General features: G+C 31.9%; 2 protein-coding genes and 1 long non-coding RNA gene across 3 annotated transcripts in view; 2 read left to right on the forward strand and 1 right to left on the reverse strand.

The window, feature by feature from the left end:
- The first annotated feature begins 675 nt into the window (after positions 1-675).
- LOC143256414 (uncharacterized) lies at positions 676-16,469 on the forward strand. Its single transcript, XR_013031350.1, has 3 exons — positions 676-930; positions 12,505-12,703; positions 15,843-16,469. It is a non-coding gene; the product is annotated as an uncharacterized LOC143256414 (long non-coding RNA).
- DNAlig3 (DNA ligase 3) lies at positions 924-3,975 on the forward strand. Its single transcript, XM_076513605.1, has one exon. The coding sequence runs from the start codon at positions 1,108-1,110 to the stop codon at positions 3,694-3,696; it is 2,589 nt and encodes an 862-aa protein (XP_076369720.1). The 5' UTR covers positions 924-1,107; the 3' UTR covers positions 3,697-3,975.
- The window catches only part of LOC143256407 (ubiquilin-1-like), a 69,843-nt gene continuing 64,112 nt past the window's right edge, over positions 11,500-17,230 (reverse strand). Inside the window, exons 12-13 of the transcript XR_013031344.1 lie at positions 12,570-12,675; positions 11,500-11,735 (exon numbers count right to left, since the gene is read on the reverse strand). The gene's annotated coding sequence lies outside the window, so the exon portion shown is untranslated. The remainder of the gene's footprint in view (positions 11,736-12,569; positions 12,676-17,230) is intronic.

Below are 17,230 nucleotides of genomic sequence, written 5' to 3' on the forward strand. Positions count from 1 at the left end.
TGTTTAAGGCGTGCGACTCGTAATCTGAGGGTTGCAGGTGCGCATCCCGTCGCGCCAAACATGCTCGCCCTTTCAGCCGTGGGGGCGTTATAATGTGACGGTCAATCCGTCAATTCGTTGGTAAAAGAGTATCCCAAGAGTTGGCGGTGGGTGGTGATGACTGGCTGCCTTCCCTCTAGTCTTACACTGCTAAATTAGAGACGGCTAGCACAGATAGCCCTCGAATAGCTTTGTGCGAAATTCAAAAAACAAACAAACAAACAAGCTTATTGTTTTTGTGCGCTTCTTTCGTCTTTCTTCCTCGTCTTTTCTTATATAATTATCATAAAGTAGGCCCGGCATGGTAAAGTGGTTAAGGCACTCGACTCGTAATTGGAGGGTTTCGGATTCGAATCCCTGTCACACCAAACATGGGGGCATTATGTTACGGTCAAACCCACTATTCATTGGTAAAATAGTAGCCCAAGAGTTGGTGATGGGTGGTGATGACTAGCTGCCTTTCTTCTAATCTTACATTGCTAAATTAGGGAAGTCTAGCGCAAATAGCCCTCGAGTAGCTTAGCGCGAAATTCAAAATAATCATAAAGTAAAATTTATTTTTGAGGGGAATATGTATTTTTTAAACTTACAAAATTGCTTAATAATTTGAACAATGAAATTAGCTCTTTTTTTTCTCTCCCATCATTTAAGCATAGTCATAATTTGTTTTGAACAGAGAAAATATTTATATTTTATTCTTGTTATTGATTTTGTGACCTACAGTGTGTCAGCAATAAGTTTCTCGGTCTACTGCCTTGAAATTCGTGTTTCCTTATTATTATTTATTCTAAATCAGATGTGTTAGGTTGTAGAGATGAATGCTTATGTAAGATACAACACATGGAATAACCGGAAGTAGGCTTAACTGATTATTTTAAATTTTTGACGAAGGTGAATGATTAATAATATTATTTAGGCCTAATAATAGTAATATTACAACTACAAATTTGCTAATTACTTTGGTTTTCAATTACAAATTTGTTGCAGGGTGAAACCTGCCTAATGTGATAAAATATACGTGTTAAAGGGAATTGTCTGTAAGTTTTATATTTTTTTGAAACAAGAATTATGACAGAAAATAGGTATTGTGTAGATTATGCCAAAAGAGGAACTGCTAATTGCAGAAAGTGTAAACAAAAGATTGAAAAAGAGGTGTTAAGGATTGGAAAAATTGTACCAAATCCATTTACAGATGGAGAGGGCGAGATGAAACAGTGGTTCCACGTACCCTGTATTTTTGAACAATTTCAGCGAGCACGTGCATCTACAAAAAAAATTGAAGATCCCGAAGACTTGGAAGGTTGGATGTACTTAAAAAATGAGGATAAAGAAGTCGTTTTGAATTTCATTAAAGCTGCACCACAAAAGAACTTTCAAAAAGTAACTAAGAAATATACAGTTCAAAATAATAAAAAAGAACAATCAAAAACTGTAAATAAAGAGTTCGTTAGTCCAAGCACATCAAAAGTAAATAATTTGGAAAGGCAAAGCTCAACAAACGATGACAGCTTTAGGGAATTCTGTCGACTTTGTGCTAAACTTGCTGAAGAATCAAGTTATAATGAGAAAACAAAAATAATGGCTAATTTTTTTCGAAATGGTAGCTCAGGAAATGGATTTTCAGGTGATTTACATTTGTGGGTCAGAATGTTATTACCGGGTGTTATTAAACGAGTGTATAACCTTCAGAGTAAACAGTTAGTGAAACTTTTTTCCCAGATTTTTGGCACTAGTCAGGAAGAAATGATAACTGATTTAGAGAAAGGAGATGTTGCTGAAACCATCAAGATGTTTTTTGAACAGTCAGAAATAGATTATAATGTAAAAAAGAGCTGTTTGACCTTGCAACAGGTGGATATGTTTTTAAACAGTTTGTCATTAGAAACAAGAGAAGAGAATCAATCACATATTCTGAAGAAAATTGCTATTAGAAGTACTGGAAATGATTTAAAAATGATTATTAGACTGATCAAACGTGATCTGAGAATTAATACAGGTGCTAAACATGTATTAGATGCTCTCCATCCAACTGCATATGAAGCATTTCAAGCCTCTAGAAACCTGCAAGATGTAGTAGAGAAGATTAATGAGACAAAGAGAGCAGGAAATCTGAAAAAGTCATTGAGCATTCAAGTATCATTAATGACACCTGTGCTGCCCATGTTAGCTGAACCTTGCAATTCTGTGGAATATGCCTTCAAGAAATTTCCAAATGGAATGTATGCTGAAGTAAAGTATGATGGCGAAAGAGTACAGATTCACAAACAGGGAGACAAATTTAATTATTTTAGTCGAAGTTTGAAACCTGTGGTGTCTCACAAAATTTCACATCTGAAAGATTACATACCTAAAGCTTTTCCTCAAGCTAGTGATTTGATACTTGATAGTGAAATACTACTTGTGGACACTCAAACTGGGAAGCCACTTCCATTTGGAACATTAGGAGTTCATAAAAAAGCTGCTTTCAAGGATGCAAATGTGTGTTTGTTTGTCTTTGACTGCATTCATTATAATGGAGAAAATCTAATGGAGCGTCCTTTATCCGAGAGACGCAACATTCTTTCTCAAAACATGATAGAGATTAAAAATCACATCATATTTTCAGAAATGAAGTTTGTGACAGAAAAAGAAGTACTAAAAAATATGATTCAGTCTGCTATTAATCAGGGTTTAGAAGGGCTAGTTCTGAAAGGCACAAATAGCACATATGAACCAGGAAAGCGACATTGGCTAAAAGTTAAAAAAGACTATCTAGGAGATGGAGCAATGGCAGATTCAGCTGATCTTGTTGTTGTTGGGGCATATTTTGGAACTGGTAATAAAGGTGGGATGATGTCAGTATTTCTAATGGGATGTCATGATCCTGTCAGTAACAAATGGTGTACTGTTACAAAAGTGCATGGTGGTCATGATGATGCTACTTTTGAAAAACTCCAAATTGAGCTGGACATGAAAAAAATTAGCAAAGATCCAAGTAAAGTTCCTGCTTGGCTGAAAGTGAATAAAACTCTTATTCCTGATTTTGTTGCTAATGATCCTAAAACCTCACCAGTATGGGAAATTGTTGGGGCAGAATTCACCAAAGCAGAAATCCATACAGCCAATGGAATCTCCATTCGTTTTCCAAGAGTTGCAAAAATCCGAGATGACAAAACATGGAAAGAAGCCACAAATTTACAGGAATTAAAACAATTATTTAAAAAGTCAAAACAAGTTACTAGTGAAATTCAAGATATGTTCAAAAGCAAACATTTTTATCAAGATATATCTGATGAAGCAAAACCAAAATTATACAAAAATATCAATGAGAGTGTAACTCCTAAGAAGAGAGAGCAAGAAAAAGGAAAAGAAGATGAGCCATCTGCAAAGAGATTAAAGTGTTTATTTCCTGACGTCTTCAGTGGAGTTAAGTTATATTTACCAAAATCCATTGAAGAGTATGACTATCTTTGTCGTATCTTTATAGCTTACGATGGTGATTTAGTAGAACATTATAATATTGAAGGGGCAACACACATTGTTAGTGACAATAAAGTAATACTACCTGATATTAGTGCAGTAATTGTTAATGTTAATTGGTTATGGGATAGCATTAAATTGCAGAAACAAGTTCCTGTAAAAGCCTATGTTGGGGAAAAGAACAGTGATAAATGCTGAACTCTGTATGATACATTGTACAGTTTTATTCTTATAAAAACACTAAACTGTGTAAGCATCTGTCTCCATGATTTCAATATTGACTGAAAATGACAGAGTTACTGTAATGACTTTCTTGTTACATGCATGTTCACTTAATGTATACATGTATATATAAATGAAGAGCTGAATTGGAAAGTTCTTTGTGAAAAATTATTATAAAAATTATTTTTACAGAAAAATCTATGTAATTTAAGTCAGTGGTGCTTGCAAATAAATTAACATACTTAATCTCACAAATTTCTCACTTGTTTTTATACTGTTTATACTAGTTGGGTTTGTGAATTGAATCATACTGAATAATTTTACAATTGGTGATAGCAGTGCAAAACCTTGCATCCTTGATGTGAAGTAAATCAGTTGAACAGAAAACAGTGCTCATTCAACATTCATGAGATGTATAAAAATGGGTAAGGAATGCAATAGTAAAGTAAAATACTTTAATCCTTTCCAGAATTGGAGGGTATCACTGATATACCTTGATTGTTGCAGTGGAAAGCTGATTGTTGAATGTTTTGAATATATACATGTGAAATCTGTACTGCAAATTGGGGAAGGTTCTGACTTTAAATATGCATAATAATTTCATTTAAAAACATGGTTCTAGTGGACTTTAAAAGTAGTTCATAATATATAGAAAATTGTTTCCTTTTTATTAGCATTCAACTCTACATTTATTTTCAGATTTATGATTATGCCTATTATAGCATTAGTATAAAGGAACTGGCTAAAGAAAATTGGATGAAATCATTTGCTGTTAATGTAAAATACATAGTGATCCAGCAGTATTTTATGTGATAAGCTGCAATATTGATGAGATTTTTACAAATATTTTGTGTGTGACTCTTATCATTAAGGATCTTGTATAGTCAGTACAGTCATAAACTTACAATAAATTTAGTGCTTCAAAAGTTAGTGTATTTGAAATATGATGGGATGTATATGGACTCCATCAGCAAGATTAAAAAAAATATCTTAGTATCTAATTGACATTTCACATTATGTATTAAAGTAACATTTAGACTAATGAGATGTTTCCTTTAACTGTTGTACACATACTTCGTCTGTCAAATCCACTATTGAACAGTATGACTGGTTCTCTTAGCTCATTATATTTATGTACTTGTATATGATAATATTAAATATCAGAAAGTTTACTCTACACTCGCATGTAATTAAGAAATTATAATTTATGTGATGTTATTCTGAGATGTCACACTCAGATGTGAAGTGCTTCCTTAGCTAAAGTTATTTCCAGTTTCATTTAAGCACCTGACACATGTGGGAAATACAGCAGAATTTAAAGAGGAGCTTAAGATCTTATGTGTAAGGGATGCATCAACTAACAGTAACTTGAAGGAAAGAGTACTGTTAGAGTTAGAAGTATTGGATTTAGTTATAATCACCCTATTTTACTGAACAACAGATTCCAGCCTTTGATTTGGGTGTAGGAAAACAAAAAGGTCAGAGAAGGATGTGGATGATAAGGAGGTTATAGGTAATTTCTTAATAAAGAATGTAGATAGAATAGTGTGAGGAGTAAATAAGAGAAAGAATATTTAGATTATGCTACTTAGTGGCTCAGGTTGAGGATACAACAGACAGAACAAGAGATATATTAATGGTTGCTACCAATGATGGAGTTTTTGTTGTACAGATAGTGGCTAATGATGTAGGGAAAGGTAGGTCAGAAGAGTTAATTTGTTGGATTTTTGGTTGAAGAGGTAAAACAAATTCATTATGTGGTCAGGACTTTGCATTATTTCACCAAATGGAGAGAACCTGCCCATTAATAGCAATCAGTATAATATTACTGTGAAATAATTCTTACATATTTTCTCACCTTGAACCTTGGATTGCAATAAAGAGATTCACAATTTACTGAGAAGAGCAAAAAAAATATTTGTGTATTTATGTAGGATTAAGAAGTGCACTGTAAGTAATATAACAGTGTACAAAGTTTGTGATTTTAATGGTTTTAACAGCAGAGACACATCAGCATTGAGTAAACATAGTACTCTTTGAGGCTATTTAAAGAGAAAGAGTTCAGATATTTATGTGAAAAACTACACACTGGTTCTCAGCATGCCATCCTGAATTCTGAACTAATAGCTATAAAAAGAAAATACTCTATTGCAAAGGTGTTAATCCACAGCAAAGTCACATTCACTTACTTCATAAGAGCTTGTGATAATAAAAGTGTGTAAAATAATGTTAGGTATTTCATTTGTGAAGGAAATTACTGAAATAGTTAAATGATAAGTTAAACATTGCCAAATACCAGGAAATGTTATTTAATAATTTCTATAGTTGAAGACTGCTACAGAATATTATTGATTTTACATACATTTTACATTGGTCACTCTGAAGTTGATCATTATTACAAACTTTGCTTGTACATATAATTTCTGCTAGTGTCCTACTAGCTAGCCAAGTATTCTGACTCACCATATTTACTATCATGTCTATTAATTAATGCAGTTATTTCTGATGTGGAATTTATGGTTCAATTAAAGCTATTACATTATTTATGATTCATAGACAAAGGCTGTCCTAGATTGCTTCTGGTGTTTTTATGACAAAACAACTTGTGCTTGTAACTTCAAGTATTTACATTAGTCTCCACCGCATGTTTAATATGGTCTAAATATACTATTTCTTTAACTCTGTATTGCTTAAAATAATTAGAAATAAAAGGAACTGTTTATTCAAAATATCATTCATTCATCCTTTTGCTATTCTAACAATTGTGAATTACGCTGGTGATGTTTCAGTATTCAAAAATGTGTATTTTTAAATTTATCATCTATTCACCTTGTTTTTTAATGTTACCTGCTGCAGTAAAACTCATTTAACCAATCATTCATTCCAGTTTCTTAAATTAAAAAAATATATTTTTAAATATATTAATAATGCAGTTATTACAGTGATGAGTGAGCAAAAATAGCTGTCACTGCCATATTTCACTGTCCTCATTTCATTTCATGTTGTGGATGTATACAGTTTAAATGTAGAAGAAGTACCAGTGATAACAGGAAAATTACTTTCACCGTCATAGGATAAAAAAACCTATCCAAGATGTTATGCTTTCAATGTTAGTGCTGTCAACTGAGGACTGGAAAACTGACTACATAAATAAAAGTAAATTGGATCAACTTTAGGATTATCATGTACAGTCATCAAAATGTATACAGTCACATAAATTCTTCATGTTGAGTTAATCATCCTTTACTGCATTTCAGGGAGACTGGTATGATTATCCAAACAGAGGTTATGTTAGTTAATACATTTGAGAAAATCAACTCTTTGTCCAAATACCATCTTTGGTACAATCTATATGATGTCAGGCTTTTTGTTCAAACCAGCTATTGTATGTTTCGATAGAAGTTGATTGTTGTATTAGGCCAAAAAGCTAATGAAAAGATATAATTCAAGATCTACTAGTTGAAGGAGCTGAAGTTGTTGCCACATCAGCCAGTATAAGACTTGCATTTGCCCTCTCATCTGTGTAACAGGATACAAATAGTTCTAAATCTGGTAAGTCTCAGTTAAAAAAGAAGCTTCATCCTTCACATTTTAGGCATATTCTTAAAGGTTTCTTCTGCTACAATGGTGTTCAACCATGGAAAACTGATCTAAACAGCCCTACTGTCTAATAGGGAACCATGAGGATTGTATCACAACACCTTGTGGTTTTGGCAGCATTGTAGCTGTCATCTGCTGAATCTTGAGGTCCATCATGGAATACTGAGATTCTTTCAAAGGTGGTGGATTTATCTTTTATTCTATCAGCTACCAATAAAACTAACTCAAACCCTGTCATCACAGAAATAGATTCAGTCAGAAATAAAATGTTCCTTGAAACAATACCATGCCATAAGTATTTGTTTGGCAAACCTTTCATGTATTTATATATAATGATCTCTTTACTGTATAACCTCTTCAGATTGATTGCATAAGTATAAACTTGATAACTATTGTGTACCAGTCCATAAGTTTCTCCTCATTGAAGTGCTCTAGCATGTTGAACATTGAATAGTCCAAACTGAGCATTAAGCATTGAACAATCAAATCCAGCTATTCAGGAGTCAGGAGACAGTTTGTCTGAAACATTTAATAAAGTGGCTGACAATTCTCTTTTACCATCTCTTTATACACTGGCAGCTTAATCTGCATTACCGTTATTGTTAACAGTGAAACAGAGCAGTAGCTGTTGCTAGTGTTAATATTATTGTAAAATTGAGTAACAATCAGTGCTTCAGATAAGCCATCCATTTCATTCTGATGGACACCCTTCTGTTGTCCCTGTGTGAAGTCAACTGCAGAATTCTCTATTCATATTCTTTTTATGCTTCCCACATCCATCTTAGTTGCTGGATTTATCAGTATGCCTCATTGATCTGAAGGCTCTCAACTGAATAAAGTATCTAATCTATAAGATGGGGTCATCTTTAGGGCCAACTCCTTGTCGTTATGAGCATTTCTGATTGGACACCTGTCCCACTAAATACAAACTGGTATAAATAGAAGGTATGTTGATGATATGTTTTTATTCTGTAGAAGCTCTAATCACATCAAACAGTTTTTAGATAATTTAAATTCAAAACACCCTAACATTAATTTTACTTGTGAAACTTAAAAAAATGATAATTTGCCTTTTCTTGATATCCAAATCAATAGATTAAATAACCAAAGCATCCATTTATTGTAAAAATACACATATAGGCTTACATTCTCAATTCAACAGTTTTGTTTCTTTAAACATAACCTTATTCTCAGCCTCCTCAATAGAGCATATACCATCTGTTTCAACTACCTCACTTTTCATATAGAAATCACCATCTTAAAGAACATTTTAATAAACAACAGCTAGCCCATGTATTTTATTACTGAATATTCAGTTAAAGAAAGTTTACCTTTAAGTGAACTCCCAAATGAGAATTTTTAAAATAATGTATTGTTCAATCTTTATAGTGCTTCTTTGAGTCTAATGTGGAAGTAAAAATAAGATGAAAGCCAAAATTAGTAAAGTACTATACTTACAACTAGGACTTTTCTGTTCAATAAAGTATTTGCTCTGTATGTTTTGTGCAAAATGATTATACCATATAACTTAATGTCTCTCATGTAATTTTATACAAATAGATTCTCATAATCAAAAACTTTTTAATTCATATAGCTTGGCAAGTTACATTTTTCAGTGCAAATCCTTCATAAGTACCAGGCCACAAAATCCAAGTTGGTTCAACCAAATGTTAAGACTAATTATCATGTTACATTATTTTACCATCTTGAACAAACAATTCTTGAAATATTTTCAACACGTTACTCTTAAAATACCAGTGTTGTGTGTTTTTTTTTAAAATAAAAGTCTTAACTACATTTCAGAGAGTTGTGGAATGGAAACATCTAAGTTGAACACTCAACCTTTTATGTCACCACAAGGAAGTTTTGAGTAAAGTTTTAAATAACATACATAGGCACATTTTAAATATCTGTGGTCCAATATATTGTAAGCCATTTCTAAATAATAAAAATAATAATAAATGTTACACCTTTTATTTTTTTTAATGGAATAAATCAATTATACATTATGTTCAATCATGAAGAAGTATTTCCTCAGTTATCTTTTTTATTCAATTACAGCATATAAACACAATCACTTAACTACACTCTTATAGTATTATTTATATCAGTTATTTCTGAGTATATACAATTTTCAATGACCAAGAAAGTTGTTAATTTCATGTCATTCTAGTTGCCTTTGTTCCTTGCCATTCTATTTGGTTTGCTTATGCTCTGTCATGAGAGTATGGCTGTAATGGTGCATACCATTGCAAGAAAGTTGACAGCACTGTCCTTTAATGGTAGGTGAGGTGGTATCTCTAAGTTATAACCTCTTCTACGTTTGAATGAGAAAGAGCTAGTCACATGGGCAGTGGTAGTTACTCTGGGTAAGCCCAATGTTCACTGTAGGTAGATGATCTACATTTAATGAATTTAACAAAAGTTACCTAATTCAGTACAACTGAACATCTCATGTCCACAACAGAAAGTACATGTATTGTGTTTGTGTTTGAGTTAAGTCTGGTAAAATAAAATGTTTATTTGCATATTACAATGTTTCCAATATGTTTATTCTCACAAATTCAGGTACTCAGAGAGTTAGTACTACTTTGTAATAAATATCTTGTTGAACCATCTGCTCTTCATTAAGCAGACCTATCTTTGATCTAAGTTTATCTGAATACCAAACCTATAATTAGAGAAGTAAATGTTTTAATTAAGTAAGGCATTACTGAACATTGGCATACAGAGCTTGTTCCCTGAATCCCCAGTTAGTGATTGAAAAATTAAAACAGAAAACCATGATCAATATCATACCAAAACATAAAAAATCCCCATCCATATGGGCATGAGTTTTGAAACTTTTAAGAACCTAGCAATGTCTGTGGTTACTAGTAATATTATTTGCATATAATTAAAAACTGTATAAAGTTAAAACACTATGAAAGTAGAAATTCAATGTTATGTGCTTCTAAAAGTGATCAATTCCCATTAGAACTTTAATCCCCATATCCTTGATTACTCTAACATAAAAACTGCATATGTTTTTTTGAGCTTTCAGACATTTTTTTTTCTAGAATAACAAACTTATTCTTCATTCTAGGATCTTAGTTTCAAATTAAATTGTTAGACAGATAAATGGATGTTTTGAAGTTCAGAACAATTTCTTTGAAGTCCAATTAACACTGCATGTCATATAGAATAAATGGAAAAATAAAGAGAAGTATGTAAAACAAAAATATTTTGAAAACAAATTAGATTTTTTATGTCATTCACAAGCAGATTTGCACTAAATACTGCTACACGAAGCTTTTTAATGCAAATGTTGATTATATAGAGCTAATTTTAGCTATTTAAAACTGTAAGTTACAAGAATTAAACTTATACAGTCTTACATTGACATTCATCTCAAATTAGAATGCCATCACTATGCTACTTGCCTCTAGCAAGACAAATGTAAGCTAAAATGATTTTTGGTAACTTCAGTACAAAAAATAATCCTAATAATGATTTGTAGTACAAGAAATCCATTTTTACAGGACTGCATAATTATTGAAAATAAATATATGGTTGCTTTGATATGAATTGGATGGGAAAGCATAATACTTAAACTTACTCCACCAGTTTTGTTGTGACCTTCGTGAGATTTCGTCAGCTTATGAATCTAGAGCTAGTCCTAAATACACATTAAGCTGACAATGAAAAACAATTTCTTTAATAAATGTATAATAACAAAACTATATATATTAAAAATTTCAATTTATGGTGTCAGTGAAAGTAAGAATAGAGTATACCTTACAGAACATATAAACACTAGCTGTTTGTTTCAAATAATATAGATTTAATGTTCACTGAAAAACCTAACATCAACATAACTTGGTACAAACATTTTTCATCATCCTCCCCAAAAAATGACTTACAGCAATGAAACCCAATGAAATAAACTGCTTTGACACAGTAACTTTAGAGGAGTGTAGTATCAGATATAAATTGCTATGACACACATCACATTTCAGGTGTTCATTGAGTCAAATAGCAGGACATTACAAAGAGTGCAACCAATAACTAAGGTTTGTGAATGTACAAATTAATAAGAAATTAACTGAACACTGAAATTTTACAACAAATGGCTATAATATCATTTCTGTAATTAAAATACAATTTTAAATGTGATATAAAGGAAACAAAATGCTAAACACATGATGAGGTGTATTAATACAACTCTCACATTAATTACTCTCTGCTGTTTAATAAAACATATGAAGTAAGTAACAGGAAATAATAAATAAAATTAAATCTTCTGTTTTTTGTTTGTTATACACAAAACTGTACAAATGGCTGTCTTGTGTTCTGCCCCCCACAGATATTGAAACCTGGTTTCTAGCATTAAATCCACAAACATATCGCTGTGCCACTGGGAGGGTATAAATCATCTGAAAAAGTAAAAAAAATAAATGTTATAAGCCTTGAGAAAGTTCAATAATAATAAGACTTGGAAAGAAAAGTTATAACAATCACAAATATGGCAAATAGAATAATTAGCAAAAACTAATGTAACTTGACTATTGATACTATATAAGAAAAAAATCTGTTAACTATACATAATAAGAGCTTATACTAACAGTGGGTAAAACTAGTGATAACCAACACACAAAAACAGTTTACTGTTATCTTAAACAATATCCAGAGGTATTAAAATTCCAACTTTAAAATAAAAAAAAAAATATTCTGTAAAACCATTTAAATCCATAATCATAGCAAGAAAACTGTAGAACTGAATTAACTTTATGTTTAAAATATGGTAGGAGAAACCTCAGTTGACAAAAATATGAGTGAGTTTGAAAGTTCTGTGCTAGAAGTGTTGTAATGTTGAACAGATTATATTGTAACTAGATAAAGCTAGCAGTGTTGTAATGTTGAGCAGATTATATTGTAACTAGATAAAGCTAGAAGTGTTGTAATGTTGAGCAGATTATATTGTAACTAGATAAAGCTAGCAGTGTTGTAATGTTGAGCAGATTATATTGTAACTAGATAAAGCTAGCAGTGTAAGTTCATGGTCATGGCGCATTATTACTCATCTGAATTTATAATTTCATTCTGAGTACTTGTTGTTGATTTGTTTTCTAACAGAACATTATTGACATGTACAGTGCACAAACTTGGCCATTGCACTAATAACAATTATTGTTACTTCTCTAGTTGTAGGTTTCATATGCAGTCACTGATGCAGAAATGATGATTTGTCACTTGATAATGTGCCTTACCTGTAACAGCATCGCAGAATGAACCTTTGTGTCAGAATCCTACACATATGGGCCATGTAGAAGGTTTTTTTTTTGTGGATCCAATAATAGCCCTATCAAATTGAACCTGAAAGTTCAACCAAAATATAGAAATAGTAAGTACATCAACAATTCAGCAGATAACAAATTAGCTAAAAAAGTGAAGAAACTTTACCTGTAATGGAACTACCATTATTCATTACAATATTCCATTTGATGGCTACTGCTTTTTTTGCTTGAACAATCTAGTTAAGTTGTCCTTTCTGTTGATGTACTGTTTCTATGTAAGAAGCATCTACAAGTTTTTTGGCAGGTGAAAGAGAAACTTTGAGTACTGTGCTAAAGGGGTTTTGTTTTTCAGAACAAGTGGACAAGTACATCTGCTTACTGTATTCTAAACAGAAAATGGGTTATTTTATGGGTTTGTAAAAGTTCATTAAGTAATTACAAAATCAAACATTCTTAAGGAAGATGGTTGTGGCCTATATACTTCTGTTTTACACCCAAGTAGAAAATTCAAATAAAACAAAGATATAGTACAAAAAAATATCAAGAAAAACAAATTTGTAGCCATCAGATATAATAATGCCAACACAAACTTCAAACTATTGGCTACTAAGTGTTTGGTTCCATTTTGATTTTAAATTCAGGATTCCAAACCTCCTCTTTCTGTTATTAAATCTGAGCATACTCCATCTCTAAAAAGTTTCACCAACAGTTTTAGTATCTTATTTATAATCTAGTTTCTTCTTATTGATGCTGATTAGATTATCCCAAAACAAGTGTGTGTCTTACGTTTTTTTCCACATTTTCCGTTGTTTTTGTTGAACTGCTGGCTGCCTCTTCACATAAGCCCCTATCACTCAAGTCTTCTTTCAGTTTGGAAATATTAACTTTTAATTTTTCTCTCTTACTTGTCATACACTTGTCTCTTCCTCTTACATCTTAACTATATTTTTATGCTTCAATTTCTTTAATTGTCTTTACATCATGATTCTGTTACCTTTCTTTTTTACCACCTACATAATTTTTTGTTGTTCTTGTTCTCTCTGGGATGCTAGTCTAGGATATTTTTATCCTCTGCCTGATCTTTCGTATAATTATATCAGGTAAGTATTTCTCCAATATACAGGGTGGCCCGTAAGTCTCTACCCATCTATATGCTATTATGTTATATTCACTTACGCATGTATTATAAATTTGTTTCTTTTTTTTCAGAGAAATATGACCGATGTAAGCCCATTTACACTTGAAGGGCGTATTGTGCATAATATTATGCAGCGAGAATGAGGGACAGCACACAGATACATAAGATATATGGATGGGTAGGGACTTACGGGCTACCCTGTAGAACAGCCTAACTTATTCCCTAGCCACAGTGCACATTCTTGCCTAGCTGGCCACCTGTCTGACAAGTCTTACATCCCACAAACCTGTGCAACTTTGCACCAAACAACAGCTTCTTTAAATAATATCATTTGATACACAACATATTTTAGGTGAAGATTATTCCTGCTTGAGGTAGATAGACTCTCCCATCAAGTGATGCCCCACTAAGGTACCACTATTCTCCAACTAGTAGGTGACACGTTCCATGAATTTTCGATTTTTTATGCCATATTTTACGAGAAAGAGCAAATCTTCGGTTTGGTTTGAATTTTGCGCAAAGCTACACGAGGGCTATCTGCACTAGCCGTCCCTAATTTAGCAGTGTAAGATTGGAGGAAAAGCAGTTAATTATCACCACCCACTGCCAACTCTTGGGCTACTCTTTTACCAACGAAGAGTAGGAATGATCGTCATATTATTAGCCCCCCAACGGCTGAAAGGGCGAGAATGTTTGGTGCGACGGGGAATCGAACCCGCGACCCTCAGATTATGAGTCATGCGCCTTAACCAGCTGGTCATGCCAGGCTTTAGAAAACAACCTAGAATTATAGTAACATGATGCAATGATACAACAATATTCAATTCACAACAGTTGAAGTACACAATATTAATTCATAAAGTTACATTAATCTGCGAAATACTGCTACTTTTAAAAATAACTATGTTTAACACTTGTACTTACTTAAACTATCTAAATAATAACACTTGCATCAAACTTAAATTGAAACAGTTGTATATATGCAGTAAGAAACAAAAGAATACTCAATAATAGTATGACCCATGGCATGAAAGATCAATTACACAGCGAAACATTGTTATTGTAGAAATTAAACAACATAAACATAATAATATGTGTATACTTAAAACTAGTCGTGTTATCAGATTCATCATATTGATTTTTAATGTTATGAATTAGTTATCGAAATCTATAAATGTTCTGGCCAACATCTGAAGTTCCCATTTAATATGCGTTAATCACAGTTATAGCTTTTAAGATTTATGATATACCAGTTGTAGCAAATCAGCAATATATACTGTCTCTTAATGTGTCATGTTGATTTATAAGCGTCAGACAAGATTCTAGAAGTTTCAGCTAAAACAATACTGATGATCACTAGCGTTTACATGCACGCATAGTAAGTATACTGTTCATTCTTACACTCGAGAATGTATTACAACTTTAGTGAATAGGTGGGAATTTAGTAATATACATTTAACAGTGTAAGCTATGCTAGTGTTATTTTATACATTTCTCCGTGTTTTAGGTATGCTAGTGTTCTGTTATGTATTTTTTAGTCTTTTATACATGTTTTAGGGTTTCATACATTATAGTGTACTTTCAAATGTTTTGGTCTTCATATATATTTTAATATTTTATACATGCTGATGTTCCTTAAAATATGTCTGTTATTTTAAATACGTTCCAGTTTTACTATATATGCTAATGTTATTTTAAATATTTTCCAGTCTCTTATATATATTATAGTTTTTATATATTTTCTGTCTTTCACACATACTAGTATTACTTTAGAAAATGGTTAGTCTTCTACACATCCGTTTTTTATTTTTGTTTAAGTCTTTTCATACACGTATTTTTATATGTTTGATTATTCTAATACCGTTTTCAATATGCCTTGACCTTGTTTTATCTACGCTATTGTTTTTTACATATTAGTTGTATACACATGGGTGTTTTCTTAAGAGTTTCAGTCTTCTTTCATATACGCTGATGTTCTTTTATTTTTTTTTGTCTCTTATCAGTTTTCAGTGTTTTATATACGATACTATTTGTTTATGCATTTTGCAGTTATCCTTTATGTACATATTTCAGTCTTTAATACATGAATCAATTTCTTTTTGTTTCAGTGTTCTTCTAAACACGTTTCATTTTATTTTCTCCCACTTACATCTGCTGCCGTTCTTGCAAGTGCGCCTAGTCGTATTTTATCTATTGTAGTATCCTTTTATAAATATTTCAGAACTTTTGTGTGTTTCACTGCTTTTTAATTTCAATATATTTCAGTTTTCCTTTGTATGTTTCTCAGTATTTTATACATATTAACATTTTATATATATATATACACTTGTATCTTTGTTTCAGCGTTTTTTTATATATTGTCGTATTATTTTGTTACTCCATCTTTTATATAAGGTAACGTTCTAAATATTTCTAAGACTTAGTTCATCAATGCTAGTGTTTATTTATACATACTTCAGTTTTTTCCACATGCCAGCATTATTTCATATATTTTCGGTATTTTATAAACATTTCAGTATTTTTTTTATACACGCCACTGCTTAGATGTCTTTTTATATATGTTTTTTATATTTTTAGTGTTTTATATATTTGTGCTACTGTTCTTTGCGATAGGCTCACGTTTTCATTTATGTATGCTAGTGTTATTTATTTTATATATATTTCTCAGTCTTTTATACGTTATTACTCTTTTATATACGTTTCAGGATTTTATACTAGCTAGTGTTCTTTTTTTATATTTTACACTTTATACATGTTTCAGTATTATCTTAAAGGTTTACCAATCTTTTATATATGCTAATATTCTTTTCAATATACCTAAACCTGAATTTCTTTTTGGTAGTGTCCTCTGATATATTTTTGTACTATCTCGAAAAACAAACAAACAAACTCCACAAGTCAGAAAAGTAAAGGCCACAAAACAATTTGTATTTTTTTTTTATTAATCCTCCTCAGTCATGCCAACTGTTGACGGATCTGGTACTATATCAACTAGAACCAGTGGTCCTGTGTTGAGTAGTAGCAGTTTCAAAATGTATTCTACACTTTTTGCCACATTTTACTACCTGACAGCTCAGACAGTAAAAAAAAAAACTACTTTTTTTTTTAGTTATCAGTTATTCAATTGAATGACTATCACAATCATACACGAGATTTCATATTACTTCTGAGGACGCAGTACGGAAGGGTCGCAATGCACTTTTAGTCAGTGGTCTTTAGACTAAGTGAATGTTTAAGCTATTGCACAAATGATGACTAAACAAATTAACAAATACGTAAAGCTTTATATTATCCCTCAAGCTGGAAAGAAGGGTGACGATGCCTTTTCATTTATTAACCCTTTGACTACTTGACTATCCTAATTGTTCGTTATTAAGTTTATTGGCCAGAAGGCTGTTGGCTGTGTCTTGCGGCGCTATATATCTCATTTTTAAAGTTAGCACACGATTCCTCACCTGGCTTCCTGTAAAACCCAGACAAGGACTCTCAACTATTA

Source organism: Tachypleus tridentatus, chromosome 1, assembly GCF_004210375.1.
Source record: "Tachypleus tridentatus isolate NWPU-2018 chromosome 1, ASM421037v1, whole genome shotgun sequence".
NCBI classification, from domain to species: domain Eukaryota; kingdom Metazoa; phylum Arthropoda; class Merostomata; order Xiphosura; family Limulidae; genus Tachypleus; species Tachypleus tridentatus.